Source organism: Microtus oregoni, unplaced genomic scaffold, assembly GCF_018167655.1.
Source record: "Microtus oregoni isolate MIOR12 unplaced genomic scaffold, Mior012 000048F_ref0000485, whole genome shotgun sequence".
NCBI lineage: Eukaryota > Metazoa > Chordata > Mammalia > Rodentia > Cricetidae > Microtus > Microtus oregoni.
In genome coordinates, this window is record NW_024543222.1 from 17,027,299 (window position 1) to 17,046,048 (window position 18,750).

The 18,750-nt window shown below is 51.3% G+C and overlaps 1 protein-coding gene across 2 annotated transcripts; it reads right to left on the reverse strand.

Annotated features, from left to right (window-relative positions):
- Positions 1-753: 753 nt before the first annotated feature.
- Meox1 (mesenchyme homeobox 1) lies at positions 754-18,477 on the reverse strand. 2 transcript variants are annotated; one of them, XM_041636183.1, is made up of 3 exons: positions 18,015-18,477; positions 2,612-2,784; positions 754-967 (listed from the first exon to the last, which is right to left on the reverse strand). In XM_041636183.1, the coding sequence occupies exons 1-3, from the start codon at positions 18,475-18,477 to the stop codon at positions 845-847; spliced, it is 759 nt and encodes a 252-aa protein (XP_041492117.1). In that variant the 3' UTR covers positions 754-844. The 2 variants fall into 2 exon arrangements, with proteins under 2 accessions (XP_041492117.1, XP_041492118.1); XM_041636184.1 differs by lacking the exon at positions 2,612-2,784 and having other exon boundaries at positions 782-967.
- Between the last annotated feature and the right edge of the window lie 273 nt (positions 18,478-18,750).

Below are 18,750 nucleotides of genomic sequence, written 5' to 3' on the forward strand. Positions count from 1 at the left end.
CACCCATGATCAAATCTACACACAAGAAATTAAAATACTTGCTGACCTCCTTCTGCAGCACCAGCAGGGACCCAGCATCTAATACTGCAGCACACAGGGGTCTCTCCTCTAAGGTGGCTGTTGCCCAAGGCTCTTTGCGGCAGTATCCTTAGAAGCTGGGTCTGAGGTCTGAGCTGCGGATGTGTGTGAATCTGGGAGTTTCTCTCACAAAACAGCCTTTAGGGAACATGCAGGACAGGCCAAAAGGCATTCCATGGAGGGAAAGGGGCTGTTTTCCTGTCCTCGTTTGTACTTAGTCCTTGGAGAGCACAGGATGCCGCAGCCTGAGAACTCTCTACTCCAGAGGTCCTCGTCCATCAGCTCTTGCACTATCCTCTCCATCCTTAGATACAGGGGTCGCTTTCTAGCCTTCAGCTCAATAGTGCGAACATCTGGAGAGGGTTGTGCTTTCACAAGTCACCAGCTGGTACCAAGGAAGGGATTGTGCACAAGCCAGATGGGGACCAGACCCAGAGGAGACCCTGATCTAGGAGGAGGATGGCAGAAGATGTGGGTAGCAACCAAGAGACCCACAAAAAAGTGTACCAGGTGCTGTTTCTAGATTTTCCCAGACCAGTGGGTACTGTGGAGTTCAAGAGAGTCTTGGAAATTCAAGCTCCGGGGAAGGGATTATAACATCTGGGAAATCCAAGGCTCCCACATACTGGGTAATTTCACATCTAAGAGTCGACATCAGACGCGCAGAGGCTTCTCTGGGTCAGTCCAGAAGAGGTGATGGCAGGACCGGGTGGGAGGAATAGGAAAGGGGGTTCAGTCTTTCTTGGGTTTGGGTCTTTGGAGCATCTCACTCTGAAGTTGGAGAAGCTGCAGAGTCCCCATCCTCTGGGTCCTGCTCATGAGGGGACACGGGCTGACCCCCCTTCACACGCTTCCACTTCATTCTCCGGTTCTGGAACCACACTTTGACCTGGGAGAGGAAGCAGAGGAGCAGGCTCACTCCAGGGCCAGGGTGGGCCTGGGCTTACCACGCTGTTGTTCAAGCTAAGTGGCTCCGGGATCTGGAGCCCTCACTTGTGGCTCTCCAGCCCATGAGGACCCAGGGACTGAGAGGGAAGTGAGAACACACAGATCTGCCCAGAGGCCTGCAGGTGTCTCCAGATGTCAGGCAGAGGGGGGTGTCTCTGAAAGATCACCCCGCACGGCCCCTCCTTTTACGCATCCTGCCCACTCCTTGACATCAGGCTCCTTGAAAACGGGCCCCAAATCTCTCAGCCTCTGCATCCCTAGAACTGAGGACAGAATCACTTGGCTTCATCCTTTGGCACGCTGATACATCACCTCTTAGTTCCTAGAGCTCTGATCAATACACGTTTATAAAAGATCTGACCTTCATGATCACATGACATTAGGGTTATGATCTTATTGCAGAGATGGAAACCCAGAGGTCACGGGGCCGGGATGTGGCAGAGGCGAGATTTAAATCTAAGCCTTCTAATCCAAAACCCAACACCCTTGCGGAGCACGCTAGCATCTGGAGACTGCTATTACATGCTGTTATTAGCCCCGTTGTGACACACAGGAGCAGTTGTGACGCTTCCAGGAAATGTGTAAGCCAAGGGCCAGGGACCCTGTCCTCGGTGTCCCAGGACCCAGCTGCGTATCTGCGCCACCTGAGAACTTAATTCGGGTGCAGATTCCCAGTCCCCCTGATTATCACTGCAAAATTGTTCCCTGGACTCTGCATTTATTTATTTATTTATTTATTTATTTATAAATTTGATCTCACGTAGCTCAGGCTGGCCTTGAACTTACTACGCAGCTAAGGATGACCCCGACTTAAGGTCCTCTGACCTCAGGCTCCCCAGTGTGCTGGGATTATAAACCTGTGAAACCTTGCTGTTTGTGGTGTGGGGATTAAATCCAGGGTCTCCCGCACACTAGGCAAGCACTCTACCAATGAACTCCATCCCCAGCCTATCTTTTGATTTTTTTGAAAACAATTCCTTAGGCTGGCCTCAGCTCACTATACAGCCCAGGGTAGCCTTGTACTTAAAATTCTCCTGCCTCTAACTTCCAAGGGCTGAGTTTACAGGTGGGTGCCACAACATCTGGCTTTCAGAATTTCCACTTAAACAATTGCCTACGTCAATCAGAAGCAAATGCTGATCCAAGTTTAGTGGAAATCAGATTTCAGATGTTCTAATCCTTGTCCACGTAAGAAGCACCCGTGAGCTGGGCGGTGGCGAACGTCTTTAATCCCAGGACTCGGGAGGCAGAGACAGGTGGATTTTTGTTAGTTTGAGGCCAGTCTGGTCTACAAGGGCTAGTTCCAGGACACGTTCCAAAGCTACAGAGAAACCCTGTCTCAAAAAACCAAAAGAAAAAAAAAAAGAACCTGGGAGGGGGGGGGGACCTGGACTGCCTAAACTCCATCCCAGACCAATTACAGAATCTCCGTGGGGGATCTCCCCAGTACGGTGGATTGTGGGTTGATTGCCGGGTACAGCTGTGGCTGAGAACTACTGGCTGGGTAGAGGCAAGCAAGGGGTTCCAGGCAGGGTCGACCAGGAAAGCAGGAAGGGAGGTGAACAGGAAAGCGTGCGGACCCCACCTGCCTCTCCGAAAGGTCCAGGTTGACAGCGATCTCGTATCTACGGAGCCTGGTCAGGTAGTTATGGTGGGCGAACTCGGCTTCTAGCTCCCGCAGCTGCTCCTTGGTGAAGGCGGTCCTTTCCTTCCGGGCCTTGCTGCTGCCTTCTGGCTTTCCCCCATTCTCCTGGTTGTCTGTGAAGAGAAAGCCCCATGGGAGACATGAGTGAGCCAAGGTGGGGACTCCAGTTCCCTTCCGTTAGTCTGTAAACATCTGGGCAGCATTCGCTCTCATTTTAAAGTACACTGAGAAGCTATGGTGTCCCTAATTCTTCTAGAATCTTGTCCCTTAAAAATATGTTTAGTCCCAAGGCACTTGAAGCTGTGCTGGGCTGTTTGAAGGCTCTAGTCCCACCCAGCCTGCCTCCAGGGCATTCTGGGTATTTGGTATTCTGGCCCTGGGTCCCATGCCTGATCTGGTCAGGGCACTCAGTGGCGAGACAGGGATAGGGGAGAGCTGCCCATCACTGGGAACTGCAGCAGCAGCTTCAATTGAAAACTCGTGGGAAATAGAAATCCCTTTTACATCAGAAACTCACAGGGGCAGGATGGGAAACTCGGCAACCATTGTGTGTATGTGTGTGTGCGTGTGTGTATGTGTGTGTTCCAGAGATTGACCCTGGTCTGTTAGGTTCTTCTGTGTCTTTACCCCCTGAACCGTCTCACTGACCCTCTACCTAGTTTTTGAGCTTTGGGTCCTTCACTGAACCTGATCTAATCAATTTGGCTAGACTGGTTGACCAGTACGCCCCAGGGATCCTCCTGTCTCTATCTGCTCAGTCCTAGCATTCATCACTTTGTCCAGAATTTTTGTTTGTTTGTTTTGAAACAGGGTCTCTCTGTGTAGCCCTGGCTGTCCTGGAACTCACTCTGTAGATCAGGCTGGCCTCAAACTCAGAGACCACCTGCTTCTGCCTTCCGAGTACTGGGATTAAAGGCGTGTGCCACCACCAGCAGGCCAGAATGTTTTTTTCAAACATGGGTACTAGGGCTTAAACTCAGATTGCTACAGAAGGCCAACCCTGGAGAACATTCTGGAACTCTGGGGCTTCTGTTAGACACAGAGGCTCAGTCCTAAGCCATGCCTCTACCTCTTCATCTCCACACTAACCCAGCAGAATAGTTTCAGTATTGACCATATTTCACAGACCAAACGCAGAAACAAAGCCACCTAACTGCTAAGTGTGGGAGGCAGGACTCAGACCCAGGTGGTTTGAGTCAATACATGGTCCCAGTATGAGATAATGAGATATCTTTTTTCTTTTCTTGGTTTTTGAGACAGGGTTTCTCTATGTAGCTTTGGAGCCTGTCCTGGAACTCACTCTGTAGACCAGGCTGGCCTCGAACCTACAGAGATCCACCTGCCTCTGCCTCCCAAGTGCTGGGATTAAAGGCGTGTACCACCACTGCTGGCCCAATGTGAGACATCTTTGAAGAGTTTACAAACTGGAGTCTGGTCTGGAGAGGAGGGACTGTATTTAGGATTGAAGGGCTTTCTTATGTCAAGAGCAGGTGACTGTGCCTCTCACTTAGCAACAGTAGTGATGGAGAGGCCACAGGCAGGGGACTAACATACCTGTACAATTACCTAACAGTTAACAAAGTCAGACAGTCAACTGCCACAGGAACCCTTCCTGCCTGGGGAAGGGCTCATAACACTTTGGGCTTTCTCTTCTTCCGTGTCTCTTTTTAGTCTTGGAGACCATGAGGAGGGAAATACGCTTTCTGTGAGCTGTTCCCGTCCACTTTCATTCCCTCAAAAGAACTAACTGGACCGCACCTCGCTGAGGTCCTCAGAGGCTTTGAGCCTAAGCCACCTGCAGGGTACGTGGAAGGATGCAGGCCTGATGAGTCAGGCAAGGGAAACCGCCCACACCCTCAGCTGCGACGCCAACTTGTGGAGATGGCTGGGGACCCCACTTTAACCTTGAGATTCAGTTTGTAACTCTGGGCCTGGGGGCTTACTTTCTCAGGCAACTCGTTTGTACTTCAGTTTCTTTAGCTGACATCTCCCCATCCAGCTGCCTGGGTCGGGGACGAACGCTCAGGAGGGTGGCTGGTGGGCGAGGGAGTGTGATGGGGGAGGGCGCTTGTGGCTCAACTCCCTATGGGGTCCGCGGTGGACTCCCCCAGGCTAGGAGAGGTAAGAGTCGGTGGCGGCCGGGTTTCTGCCCAGTGGCCGCTGGCTCCTGGCCAGAGAAGGCGGGCCCAGACCTCGTCCGGGATGCTGGAGCTTGGGCTGGATGGGAAGGTGGGAAGGACGTGTAGTCCCGGGGCGGGTCCCCTAGGAGTCCGCCGGCCTTGGCGCCTACCAGCGCCACTAACCCTTCTGGCGGCTGGCCCAGGTGGGTCGGTCACGCAGCGGATGCGAAGGCTTCCCGGAGCACTGCTCAGCCGGTTGAGGCCAGGAAGCTGGGGAACCGCTGAGATTCCGGGTGTCCACAAACTCCCGTCCCGGGGGCCCACGGTGTTCCCCAGCCCCTCCTTGTCACAGCTGCGGGGAGTGGATGAGCCAGGGGAATTTTACTGCGGATTCAATCTCCACTCTCTTTTCCAAGAAATTGGAGAAAATAAAGCATCTACTTGCAAAGTTAATTTTTTTTAAAAACAAAATTTCATTTTGAACGGGCTCAAGCTTAATAGGTAGTGGAAGATGACTTTAACTATTCTTCTTCCTGCCTTCACGGTCCTAGTGCTGGGCTATAGTTAATGCACCACTGCCTAGCCAAGGCTAATCTCAAAACACAACCACGAAGTCATGGTCTCCATGTCTTCATGAAGACCCAGAGAAGCGATGTGTGCAGGAATGCTCTGAAAACCTACGTTACAGGGAAAATATCAAGGTATTAATTGTTCCAATGTTTCAATTCTATGAGATGCCCTTGAAAAATCTGGAACAGGGTAATGACAGCTGGCTTTTACTCGTCCATTGCTTCTTCTTCAGACATGGTCAATGGCGATTCTCTTGCTCCAGACCTCTCAGTGCCGGGATGACACATGCCACCCTGTGTGGCTGACAGTTGGCATGCTCTCTGCAGCCAAGTGTACCCACTTCCTTAATCCTCATCGAAACCCCCTTGCCAGCGGCTATTCTGATCATCCCTGTTTCTTGGTATGGTCGTGTGGGTTAGCCAGGATCCTCAGGCTAATGTTCTCTCTCAGGGTTGTGACCACTCTTCAGTACTTGCCATACTGGAGGCATTTGTGAAACTATCCCTGGGTAGAGGGAGAGGCCTGGAAGTTTGCCCAGCAGTGTTTAAGTGGGAGAAGAGAGATTTGAATCCAGATCCACCTGACTAAAGCCAAGGTTCTCAACCTTGATGTCAGATTTTCTATCTTCAGGCTGGATGCCCCAGGCGGGGGCCTGGAAATGGAACATAGCCTGTCCCCACTTCTGTGGTCCCTCAGGTTATCACTTGGGGGTTTCCATCCACACCCACCTTCCTCTTCTCCCAGGGCTGCCCTGTGTGCACAGCTGCCCTACCACACCTCACAGAACAATGCTGTATGCCCCTAAGTCCTGAACACGATCCTCCCTAGAAAGAAGGACTGGGAGAGAGGGAAGGGACCCCTCTGCAGCCAGTTGAGGACAGACTGCCAGGGACACAGGTCCTCTCTTGCACCCCACTGTCCTGATTTGGGTTCTGACCTTTCAATACAGCAATTCCTCCCACAGTGAGAACACTTGGGTCCCTCATCAGCTTCCCAGAATGGGACAGACAAGCTCTTGTCACGATCACAGATGATGAGACAGCCAGAAGCAGCAGAAGGAGCTAGGGACTGGAAGTGGCAATTTGTGTCATAACAGTATGAAAAAGCCTGCGACATTTTATCCAGACAAGGTGTGTGAGGGCTTCCCTGGCCCTTCCGGCCTGAGATACACAGTTCACAGGCTCGGATTCACACATAGCTCACATGTGTGGATATGCGCATGGGAAATGTGCAAGCACACAGTTCATGCGAAAGTTCATGTGCATTCGAGGGAACACACGCACCGACCACACAGAGTGTAGCATTCATTTTTTAAAATGATGTTGTATCTGTGGATGTTTTGCTTCCATGTATGTTTGTGCACCATGTTGTGCATGCCTGATGCCGAAGGCCAGAAGAGGGCATGAGATTCCCTGGAACTGGAGTTACAGAAGGGTGTGAGCCTCCATGAAGGTACTAGGAAGTGAACCCTGATCCTCTGGAAGAGCAGCCAGTGCTCATAGCCTCTAATCCATCTCTCCAGCCCCTACAATGTGTATGTCTGTTGAGAGCCTCCTGCCTCCCCTTTCTGGATCTGTCTCCCCATGTATAAAATAATAGGATCAGATGGGATCCTCATCCCCATGAAGAACTGATATCAGAGTTTTCTCCCAAGCCATGAGCCCAACACTCTCATCTGCTTCCCCTAATTCTTTTGCTTTTCCTCCGGGCCTGGAGGAACTGGAGGCCCTTGCAGCCGTGGACGCTCTTGTTTAGCCTGTCCCCCTTGCTCCCTTGAGTCCCAGCTGACGTGTGTTGTTCATTGTTTTGTCACAAAGCTCCCGTTCATCTTTTCATGGCCCTCAGCCCAAAGCTCAGAATATCCCTAGGGAGTTTCTCTTCCGCATGCAGAGTTCCCTTCCCTGACCCTGGGGAGGGGAGCTGTGTTGGTAAAGGCTTCAGAAAACCCCCTGGAGAGCCTGGGTCTTGGCACCTGCAGGTACTGGCCTCAGGGAGGAGCTTCCTGACCTCAGAGGAGCCGCCCTGCAGTTCTCCAGGTCTCAGTTTCCTCACTTCCAAGACAAGAATAGCTGCACCCATCACGAGCCTAAGGCTGCTCAGAAGTCAAAATGAGGCTGATGACATGTTAGCCCGCTGGACGGTGCTTGGCACAGGCACACAGCTGAGCCGATCTGAAAGAACTGCCAGGAGACATCCTATTGGCTGTGATGTTTGAATGATGATTTCACAGATGTAGAAGTGATCAGAGGGTACCACATCCCAGACCTGTGTACAAAGGATGCATGCATGCCTGCCTGCCCATCCATCCTCCCTTCCTCCCTCTCTCTCTTCCTCGAGACAAGGGGATGGCCTGTCTCAGAACTCACTATGTATCTCAAACCGTCCTAACATTTATGTGTAACCTTCTGCCCCAGCTTCCCAGGAATGGGAATTACAGGCGCGAGCTAAGGATGTCTTTAAACATCTGTCTTTGGGATACCTCTTTCCCATCTCCTCTTCTGTAGGTCGGCAGCTGTGGCCACTGCCAGTTGCTATTGCTAGAGCCTTCCATGGGACTCAGGCACTGTGGCAGAGTAACCATCCTCCGTCCAGGACTGTGGAGGGAGGAGGCAAGCACATTGCTGACTCACTCTGTGGTTAGTGAGGAGCTCCCCCCTCCATCTGCCCGTACTGCACAGCCCTCAGACCAAGCGGGACCACACGGGGACACTCAGCTGTGCCCAAAGAAATTCAAACAGGATGTGTGTGCGATTGTGGTTCTCACCATGGGCTTTAACATCAGCCCAGGGAAATCATTTCAGAAGGAGCTGTCAGACCTGGCAGTATTTCCTCAAGTTAGCAGACGGCCTTATCAGGGTGACAGAGAGGGTAGACAGACTCAGTGGAACACGCCTCCCGGGGGTGCTGCACCTCTGCTCCCCAACTCCACTGCCCCGTTTTCCGTAATTTCTAACAGGCCAGACGGAAAGCATTATGCTCTGTGTTCAACAGCATTTTGCAGTGAAGGAAAGATTTCTTTCTCCCAGACAGAAACTTCTTTGGGGCTTTCAAATTGACACCCGGATCACAGAATGGTGGAGCAGGAAAAGAAGGGGACTCAGGAATGATCTTATGCCATTTGCTGATTTTGCAGATGAGCAGAGGAATGGCAAGGGGGTCTGCCTATGGACACACAGCAAGTTGGTGGTGGATTGGGGTCCGGAACTCAAGTTTCCTTGATAGGAAGTCACTTACATAGAGATCAGTCTGCTTCCTGTTATGGCTTCTTACTTTCAATGTTATTATTATTATTATTATTATTTTGGCAGCGCTATGGATAGAACTCAGAGCTCATACGTACCAGGCAAGTGCCTCCCACTGAGCCACATCCCAGCCTCTCCTGTTAGTTATTCTGTGAGGCAGGAAAGATACATATGAGCCCATTGAACAGATGAAGAGATTAAGATCCAGAGGCCACAGGGCTTGCCTAAGGGGCCAGTTTAACAAAGCAATAGTCATTTGTCATGCTACCTCAGGGGATGATGACCACAGAAACTTTACTTCAAGGTGCTCTGGGGACAATGTCCAGGTCAGGGGCTAAGTCTGCCTCAGGGAGGAGAGAGGAAGGGTCTATCTGGGGTGATACCTGGGCAAGCCCTCAGAAAGGTGAGTCTGTAGTCTCCTGAACTGTCTTGAAGCAGACACTTTGCCACACTCCTGGACCTGGTACCTTTACCTGCAGAAGGAGATTGGAGAGTCTCCGGAGGCAGGCAGGAATCAGACAGAGACAGTGAGAGGCCAGTTGCATGTTCACATCTGGGACCTGCCTGTCTTCCTGAGCTCAGCTTGACTTTACACCATCCCAATGTCTAGACCCCACCACGGTCCTGTGGGTGCATGAAGAGACACGAAGCCCAGTGGTGGGGCTAGGGAATTTCCAGCAGGGAGGGGGTTCCAGGGTAGTCTTCACTGAAAGTCCCTGCCAGGGTGGAGCAGTGAGGGTGGGCAGTAGTGATGGGAAGAGGAGGCCATGAGAGGCTGTGGGGACAGTAGAGGAGTTCAAGGTGCAGTGAGACAAAAGGAGTACAGGAGGGGAACTGTTGGGATGGAGGCAGGAGCATCAGTGTATGTGTGTATGTGTATGTGCATGTATGTGTCCACCCCACCCACCACCACATGTATGTTTCCAGAGAACTGGTCCAGGTCCTCATCAGCCAGGTGAGCATTTTATCACGGAGCCATGCCCCCAGGCCTGGGGACAGCCCTTGGGACGAACTGGAAAGGCACAGGCAGAGCTGGGTTTTGTGTTTTTGAGTTTTAGATGTTCTCATTTGCTGTCACCAAAGGAAGTGTGGGCTTCAGGACCCGGAGCCAATGCCCACACAGTTCCTTTACAATGAGAGCAAAGAAAACAGGAAGATACCACAGAACAGTCAAGGATGGGTGTGTCTGGACCAGAGGTGGAGAGATGGATACGAAGGGCCAGTGAGGGGGCAAAGAGGGATCTAGGGTGAGGCGCTGCCTCTGGGGCCTGCAGGGAATGCAAGACCTGCTTCTAAAGCCCCTCCTCCCTGTGTCCTGGTGTCCCTGTCAAGCCAGAGTGACAGGTCAGTGAGCAGGCAGCTCCTGAGCTCGGCCCTGCCAAGACAGTGGACAGTGCTAATGTTGCCCTTTGGCTGGCCTGCTCATGGCCTAAAGGGTCTTCAGACCTTCCTGTCTTAGATGTCCAGCAGGATCTTCTGCCTCAGCAGAAACCCACTCTTTCTAGAACTCTGCAGCTCTGCATGGTCGGGAACCCGAGCAGGTGAAAGACTTGTGCTCAGGCCTCTGAGCTCAGACACAGCCGAGACCGGAGGACCTCTCTGGAGCCAGATCTGTTTTTCAGAGGAAGAGCAGGGCAGTAAAGTAAGAGGCAAGGGACACCCAGAGGGACATTGGCAAGTACCAAGTTGTTCTCTCCTCCCGCACTGGCCATGAAGGGCCCTAAGGCGGATTCTCCTTGCTGGGGGCTCTGGGTTTGAGATGGCAGAAGAGTGGTAAAAGCTACTCATCCCTCAAAACTCAGCGCTCAGCACTGCAGTGACAGTTCACCAGGGAACCCAAGGACAGAGCAGGCCTGGTTGGTGGCAGATGGCCGTGGCTCTGACAGCCTCCCAAGATGCAGCCTGCCCCGGGAAGAGACTGAAGAGAGAAGGGTGCTTTGGGTCCTCTGACCCCCTGTTCCATGGAGGGTCCTTCAGTCAGCCCAGCCCACGTGTTTATGCACCTTGACTCTGGGCTGGTTTCAGAATTGAAGTTTGTTGCTTTGGAAAACACCCTTATAAGTGAGACTTCCATAGTCCTGATGCATTTCAGACACATGGCACGGGATGGAAACCTTTGTGCCAGGCAGTGTGGCATGCTCTCACAGAGAGGGCAACACAATAGAGAGAATGAATGAAGGACAGGAATGAAGGAATGAAGGAATGCCAGGCTGCAGTAGAGTAGAAGTTGAAAGAGAGCCTCCTGTGTGCGAATGTGTCACCAGGAAGACTCAAAAGAGGAATCCGGCCTCCTTCTGGCCCTCTAGATCTTTCTGTTTGAGAGAAGAGATAGAGTCATAGGCGTCTGTGACTCTGGATGCAGGGTCACCTGGGGTTGATGACACCATGGAGCTAGGAATATGGCACAGTCCAAGTGTGCAACAAGGGAGGCTGAGAGAGGATTCTTGCTGGGAGTAGTGACACACACCTTTAATCCCAGCGCTTGGGAGGCAGAGGCAGACAGATCTCTGTGAGTTTAAGGCCAGCCTGGTCTACAGAGTGAGTTCTGGGACAGCGGGACAGCCAGGGATATATGAGACCCTATCTTGAAAAAAAGAAAGAAAGAAAGAAAGAAAGAGAGGGAGGAGGGAGGGAAGGAGGGAGGGAGGGAGGGAGGGAGAAGGAAGGGAGGGAGGGAAGAAAAAAGATTGCTAAGGAAACTCACAGTGGAAGGAAATGACCTCAACCCAATAAAGGCCCTACATGAAAAGTCCGCTTCTAGTATCATACTCAGGGGTGAAAAATCTCAAGCTTCCCCTCCAAGATCAGGAACAAGGTGGAGATACCCACCATGTCACACCCAGTAACACAGCACTAGAGTTCCAGACAGAGCCATCAGGCCAGGCTGGAGAGATGACACAGACGTGAAGAGCACTCTTGCTTTTGCAGGGGTCCTGGGTTCAGTTCCCAACATCTACATGGTGGTTCACAACTATCTGTAACTCCATATCCAGGGACTCTGGCACCCCCTTCTGGCCCCCACGGATACTGCACACATATGGTGCACAGATACACATGCAGACAAAACATCCATACATGAAAAGTAAAAAAAAAATTAATTCTTTTAATAAAAAACAAGCAAGGTAAAATTATCTTGACAGATGTCACCATCTTGCATGTAGGAAATGTTAGGGGTCCCACAAACAAGAACTTAGAGTTGATAAATTCATCAAGTTGTAAATGAAAGTACAGAAGTTACTGTGTCTAAACATATGAAGGACACCAAAGGTAAGTTAAAATAACAGCATTAAGGCCGGGCAGTGGTGGCGCATGCCTTTAATCCCAGTACTCGGGAGGCAGGGGCAGGCGGATCTCTGGGAGTTCGAGGCCAGCCTGGTCTACAAGAGCTAGTTCCGGGACAGGCACCAAAGCTACAGAGAAACCCTGTCTCGAAAAACCAAAATAAATAAATAAATAAATAAATAAATAAATAAATAAAATAACAGCATTAAAAACACTCAAGAATAAACTCAACCAAAGAGACAGAGGGCCTATATCCTGACAGTCACAGGACGTTTCTGGAAGAAATTAAACATGAACAAACAGAAGACATTGTGTTCACAGACTAGAAGAGAATATTGTTAAAATGTTCACACTGCAGAGCACCGTAGCAAAATCAATATAAACCCTGTCAAAATCCTGACATTTTAGCCCACAAACAAATTCTAATTTTTTTTTTTGGATTTTCGAGACAGTGTTTCTCCATAGCTTCTTTTGGTTCCTGTACTGGAACTAGCTCTTCTAGACCAGGCTGGCCTCGAACTCACAGAGATCCACCTACCTCTGCCTCCTGGTGGCACACGCTAAATTCTTTTTTTTTTTAAACATGACCTTTTAAAAAAATTTATTTAACTTTATGTGCATTTTACATGCATTGGTGTGAAGGTGTCAGATCCCCTGGAACTGGAGTTAGACAGTTGTGAGCTGGCATGTGGGTGCTGGGAATTGAACCTGGGTCTTCTGGAAGAGCAGCCAGTGCTCCAGACCTCCGAGCCATCTTTCCAGCCTCCAAATCTTTTTTTTTTTTTTGAATTCTTATGAAAATGGGATGTCAAAGGACTCCAAATAGCCAAGATAATCTTTGAAGGAAAGCAAACTGGGAGCCTTGGGCCTCCTAATTTCAAAGCGTATTATAAATCTAAGATAATCAACTGATATAAGGACAGATGAGCAGGAAAGAGGGGGAGCCGGAGGTTAGCCCTCAGTAGGTGGTCAAGGCTACACAGTGGGAAGAAGACAGCTCTGCCACAAGCAGTAAGGGGAAGACTGTACACACACACACACACACACACACACACACACACACACGGGGCTGAAATTCCACTAAAATCAGGAGCAAGACAAGGGTGTTCACTCTCTCCATATCTAGTCAATACAGTCTTAAAAGGAAGAAATCCTGGCCGTGTGCTACAATGTCAACGAAACTTGAGGACTGACCAGTTCAGGGTCTAAGAACCTGATACGAGTCCTAGCCGCAGAGTGGAATAAGCCAGTAATAAAAAAGACAATCGCTTCCTGAGTCTATGCACGAGGTACCTATAACTCCCAAACTCCTACTGAGAGGCAGGCAGCTGCCAGGAGATTGGGGGATCTAGTCCAAAGAGAAACTCCAGTTTGCAAGATGAAACGGTTCTGGAACTCTGTCCTAGGACAGTGGATCTGCGGTTGGCTGCTATAAAAGGTCATTTCAGAATTGTAAAGATGCCGAATGTTCTGCTGTGTGTTTTGGACCACGAGAAGAAAAAAAGATTTCCCAAAGATCGTCCACATTTAGAAATCTCCCTCAAGTCCCTTTACGAAGTTGCGAGCAAAGCCAGAAAACAGGAAATCGGGGCAGGTTCTAGAATCACGCTACCATCAGTAGCTTCCCTGTTTGAGACAGCCCTCTCTGTGTAGCTCAGGCTAGCCTCAACTTTGTCACCCTCCTATCCCAGCCTGCTGGGATTTCAGGTGCAGCTACCACACCTCGGCAAAGTTGAAGCTTTCTGACTCTTGCTCTTACTGGTGTGATGCTGTGGACGATACAGCCGCAGGTTTTGGACAGGGGAGGGAGGGTACGGTCAGCACGGGTGGCTTTTGAGCTGGATATTAGAATGTGTAGACTGGGAGAAGGGAAACACCAGGGCTAAAAGGCCAAATCAGGGAATCAAGACTAAAAGACTGGATGTGTGGGGAGGCCAGCACAAGGTGTGGCTCTGTAGGAGTGGAGGAAGAGAAGGAGGAAGAGGAAGGGGGAGGAGGAGGAGAGTGGGTGAGGGAGAAAGAGTGAAGAGAGGAGGAGAAGGAGTGAAAGAGAGTAGGGGACCGGAGACCAGAGAGGAGAGACAAAGAGAGGAAGGGAGGGAGGGAGGGAGGGAGGGAGGGAGGGAGGGAGGGAAAGAATAAAGAAGGTTTGAGGGTTTGGGTAGTTGTGCGGGCCTTGGAGAGAAGACCTCAGAGGGTAGAATTCGGGGCAGGACCAGGTCCCAGGAGCCGCGGGCCCAGGCTCCGAAGGAAGCTGAGACATGCCGAGGCTGACAAAGGCGCCGCTTGGCCGATTGAGAATGGGATCTCAGGGACCCTGGGCGCCCAGTGCCGCTCCCAGGCAGCAGGGCAGCCGCGCTGGTCACAGGCAACCTTCCCTTGAACCCCGTCAGGAAGTCACCGAGAAATCCCCAGTTCCCATAAATTAAAGACAACAGCAGTAGCCTGACAGTTTAGGGGGAAACAGCAGTGGCTTCGCAGCTGTCCCTGCCAGTAGGGGTCTTTAACACCCCTGGGCAGGGCTGGGGGTAGGTAAGATAAGATTGCGCTGCGGGTCTCCCGAGACCTCTTGGGGTGGGGGGAGGGACACCCGTCTTTCTTGATCGTTGCAGGGCGGGGGTGGGGGTAACTGGGCGTGGCGGGAGGGGGAGAGTGGCAGGGCAGGGGTGGGTTGCGGACGCTGGTGATGGTAAAGATGGGTGCAGAGCCCATGCCTGGAGCCTCCTGGGACAGCAATGTGAGACACAATTTGTCCCTCCGCCTACCTCCACAGCTCTGACTGAAGCGCTAATTGATCACTACTGGGGTTTAGGACAGAAGGATTGCAAGAACTTCATACATCCCACCGACCCAGGAACTTCTGAGACGCTCTATCTGGAATATTCAATTCGATTATTCCTGATATATATTCCTGATATGTATATATATGTATCCCAGGTTGGCCTGGAACTCTATCAAGCAAGAGACCATCTTGAACTTCTATTTCTCCTGCCTCCACTATTAGGTGCTGGGTTTCCAGGCATTCACTGTGGCATCTTATTTGTGAAGGATTGAGGTTAGAACTGTGGGGTGGGGGTGGGGGAGACTTCAGGCGTGCTCCTGTACCCTACCCACTGAGCTCCACCCCCAGCCCTCTTTCTGTGTTCTTAAGCAATGATTCTCAACCTTCCTGATGCCGTGACCCTTTGGTACAGTCCCTCATATTGTGGTGACTCCAACCATAAAATGATTTTCATTGCTACTTCATAACTGTAACTTTGCTACTGTTATGGATTGTAATGTAAATATTTTTGTTTTCTGGTGCTCTTAGGTGACCCCTGCAAAGAGGTTTGTTTGACATCCAAAGGAGTGGAGACCCACAGGTTGAGAACCACTGTTCTAAAGGCTTAGTTCAGGGGCTGGAGAGATGGCTCAGAGGTTAAGAGCATTGCCTGCTCTTCCAAGGGTCCTGAGTTCAATTCCCAGCAACCACATGGTGGCTCACAACCATCTGTAATGGGGGTCTGGTGCCCTCTTTTGCCCTGCGGGCATACAGACAGACAGAATATTGTATACGTGATAAATAAATAAAAATAACTTTGAAAAAAAAATAAAGGCTTAGTTCAGACAATGTGGACTTGCGATCAGCCACAGCTGCTAAGGGACTTTTACAGTGCACCAGAAGCAATGTGAAATCTCAGATCACTGTACTTAACAATCCCAGCTGCTCTAGGTTTAAGTGACATTGTTCCAGTCCCATTTCTCAGTTCCGGAAGTAGAGGCAGCAAGAAGGTAACAGCTTTCCCCAAGTTGCAAGAACCCCATCCTTCCAACCCAGTTGTCAAGGCTAGTCAACCTTCCTGGGCTGGCTTATGGGGACCTGAATGAGGCGCCCCAAATCCCAGCAATCAAGATAAATAGTGTTTGAGCACATTGGGAAGCAGAGACACAAGCATCAAGAAGTTCAAGGCTAGCCTTGGCTACAAATGAGTTTGAGGCCAACCTGGCCTCCTTGAGATCCTGTCACAAGTAAACAAAACACAAACAAGGATCCAAATTAACCATCTGGGGATGTAGCTCAGTGGTGAAACCCTTTCCAGACATGCACCAGGCTCTAGGTTGGGCTCCCAGGTCCCTCATAGTAATCTATGATGAACAACAACAGTAAAAACCATTAGAGGATGGGGGGGACTGCAGCTCCTGGGGGAACTTGGGGACTTTTCCGTGGGTTTGTCTCTTTTGAGAGTTCCAGATTCTGTAGTCAGTTGTGAGCCTTGCTGTGACCCCCCCCCCCCCCCGTGAGGCCCTTGGGAAGCTGACCCTCCTGCCTCCTCCTTCCCCGGCAGTTAAATTCCAACAGCAGAGTCAAGCACCTGGGCAATAAAGATCTCCCCGCTGACCAGCCACATGGGCTGGAGGGAAAGTCAGCTCCCCGGGCCCCACGCCCGCCGTCTGTTCCACTGGAAATCTGCAAGAGTCCCAAGTGAGAGGACCCAGGGTCCCCCATGAGTGGGAGTCTTTCCAGGTCAGAGGCAGGCTTTCAGATGAGCCACGTGCATGCTCACTCTCTAAAGCCCTGCTATTGGCTACTTGCCAAAAGGGAAGATGGGTCATTGGGTTTTGCTGAGACTTTGCCTGAGTCCAGAACTCTCCCAGCTCCTTTCCCTACACCCTCAGTCTCCTGGAAAGTGGCTAGATGCTGCAAGATGTCCACAGAACTGGAGGAACAAGAGTGGCAGGCACTGCCAAGGAGAGAGCTGTAGCCCTACCTCGGTGCCAGCTCCACCTGGGAGGGGCTGGCACCTGCTCTAGCCTTCCAAAGGGCTCACTCAGCTGAGTTAGTCAAAATGGTTGATCCCACCTGCCAGATCTAGAGCCCCCTGTGGGGACTGTAAAAGGCCCCTCCCCTTAGCCATGAGCATACACTGTGGTCATATCCCTACCCACTGTCAGTTCATCCAGAAGGAGCCTCAAACCTCGGGATCAATACCACCTGAGGACCGGGCAGGAATCTTCTGAAGGTGTAGAGTTTGGAGCTTAGAATCCAGGGGCTCATTTCACTTCTTAGAGGACCAAAGATGGTTTGTCTGATTCCCAGACAAGAGACTTTCACCCTCAAAACAGAAAAGTCCAGGTTAACCTGGACTTCTAAGTCTTCCTGCCTCAGACTCCTGAGTACTGGATTATGGTCTCGTGCCCAGGGTTCCCTCAAACCCTGTCTCCTTTTTCACAGTGTGGAATGGAGATGCCAACCAAGCCTACAGTCTCCACTTTGCAAACTTGCGGGACTTGAAATACAAATCAACAAAAACTGCTGTCTGTGGCTCCCACCACTTGGAATTTCCTTCCTTCATTCCCGCCCTGCCCTGCTCCCCCACCTTCACCCCTAGGCACTCTGGGAACAACCTCCAGGTCTCCTCTTCCTCTCAGCCTGAGCTCTTCAGAGAGACAAGACCTCTTTTCTAGGGTCTAGCGCTCAGGAAAAGGTGAATACTCCGGATATACACTAGGTCAGAGGGGGCTTACAAAGAGAAACCCAGCAAGTTCTCCTTTGTCGATTCCCTGAAGCCCCGCCAGACTTTGTCAAGGTGAGCTGTCCACTAAGTGTAGGCACCACCTCTGTGTGGCAATACCTCTGGGTAGTTTGCCCAAACCCCACTCTCCCTATTCCCCTCATCTCTCCTATCCCCAACACAGACCTGCTCCTCTGCCTCTGGGCTCCTGATATAGGGTCCTGGGTCTAGCCACCCAGACCCTGCGGCGGTCTTAACCCCCAGGCTTCAGCAATGGCTCTGGGACCATTGGCTGCCGCTTGAGTGTGGTCACGTGTGAGTCAGAGGCAGCCTAGCCCAGCAAGAGCCCTCGGCAGACCTCACCAGTGTGAACCCCGAAACCCCATTCTATGCAGCCTTCCAATCCTCCCTGGCCACATATGGCATTTGCTCACACCCGTTCTTTGCAGAGACCCAGAAAACATACCAGCCCTATCACCAGAGAATTCTAGAACTTCTACAGTATAAGACTTCTCCCACTCTGGAGTAAGTTAGACAACACTTTTTCCAGTAAGGACCCCTAGGCTCTGAGAGGGCAAACAACTTGCCCAGGGTGATGCAGTAACAGGCATGGTAAATTCTTCCCATCACCACCTACCTGACCGTTCTTTTTTCCTTCTAGACAATTTCTTCTCAGGCTCACTGGCGGTGCTCCCAAGTATCATGTAATCCTCACCGGAGCCTCCTGTGCCATCTACCAGGCCCGGGCTGCCGGCCCCCATCTCTCTAGCGCTCCCAGCGGGGCCCGGGTTGAGCCTTTGGCCGACTTCGGAGATGGGGAAGTGCCAGTCAGGGGTCTGTGGGAAGGCAGGATGTTGCTCGTTGAAGATGCGCTCGGTCCGGGGCAGGCTGTGTGGAGTGACTGCCAGGCAGGAAGCAGAGAAGTCGGGGTATGCTGCTGGCGCTGGGAAATCTGATTTTTGGTGGAAGGAAAATGGGGTTGGTGGATAATGGGACAGCCCTGAGGCGCTGCTACCTTCCGAGTGGGGGTTTCGAAGGCAGCCCCAGACAGGGGCGGGAGGGTGAGGGTTCCTCACGCAGCTGTTGGTTACCGGATCCATCTGCTGTCCGCTGCCTGCCTCAGTCCATTCAAGGATTTTTGCCCCGCACTTTTTCTATACAGAGTTTGGTAATTAAAAAAAAAATTAAACAGTAGAGGAAAATGTTGAATGAAAAAGTTTCCCCAGGAAACGAAACAAAAATTTTGCCTCCACGTCCACAAACACGTGGCCAGTAATAGACATGTGCATGCCCACACCTGTCTAGGCTTCACGGCTGCCTTCCTGCCCCCTGACACACGCGGACTGTCGGGGTCCCTTATGCATGTATTTGGT

What these genes read in the sequence shown, in the direction of transcription:
- Meox1 (XM_041636183.1), bottom strand. Translation starts at nt 18,477, where the DNA reads ATGGATCCGGTAACCAACAGCTGCGTGAGGAACCCTCACCCTCCCGCC. An exon ending in AAGGAAAAAAGAACGGTCAG is followed by an intron (nt 2,785 to 18,014) that starts GTAGGTGGTGAT and finishes TTCTCTTCACAG; the next exon opens with ACAACCAGGAGAATGGGGGA. An exon ending in TGGACCTTTCGGAGAGGCAG is followed by an intron (nt 968 to 2,611) that starts GTGGGGTCCGCA and finishes TTCCTCTCCCAG; the next exon opens with GTCAAAGTGTGGTTCCAGAA.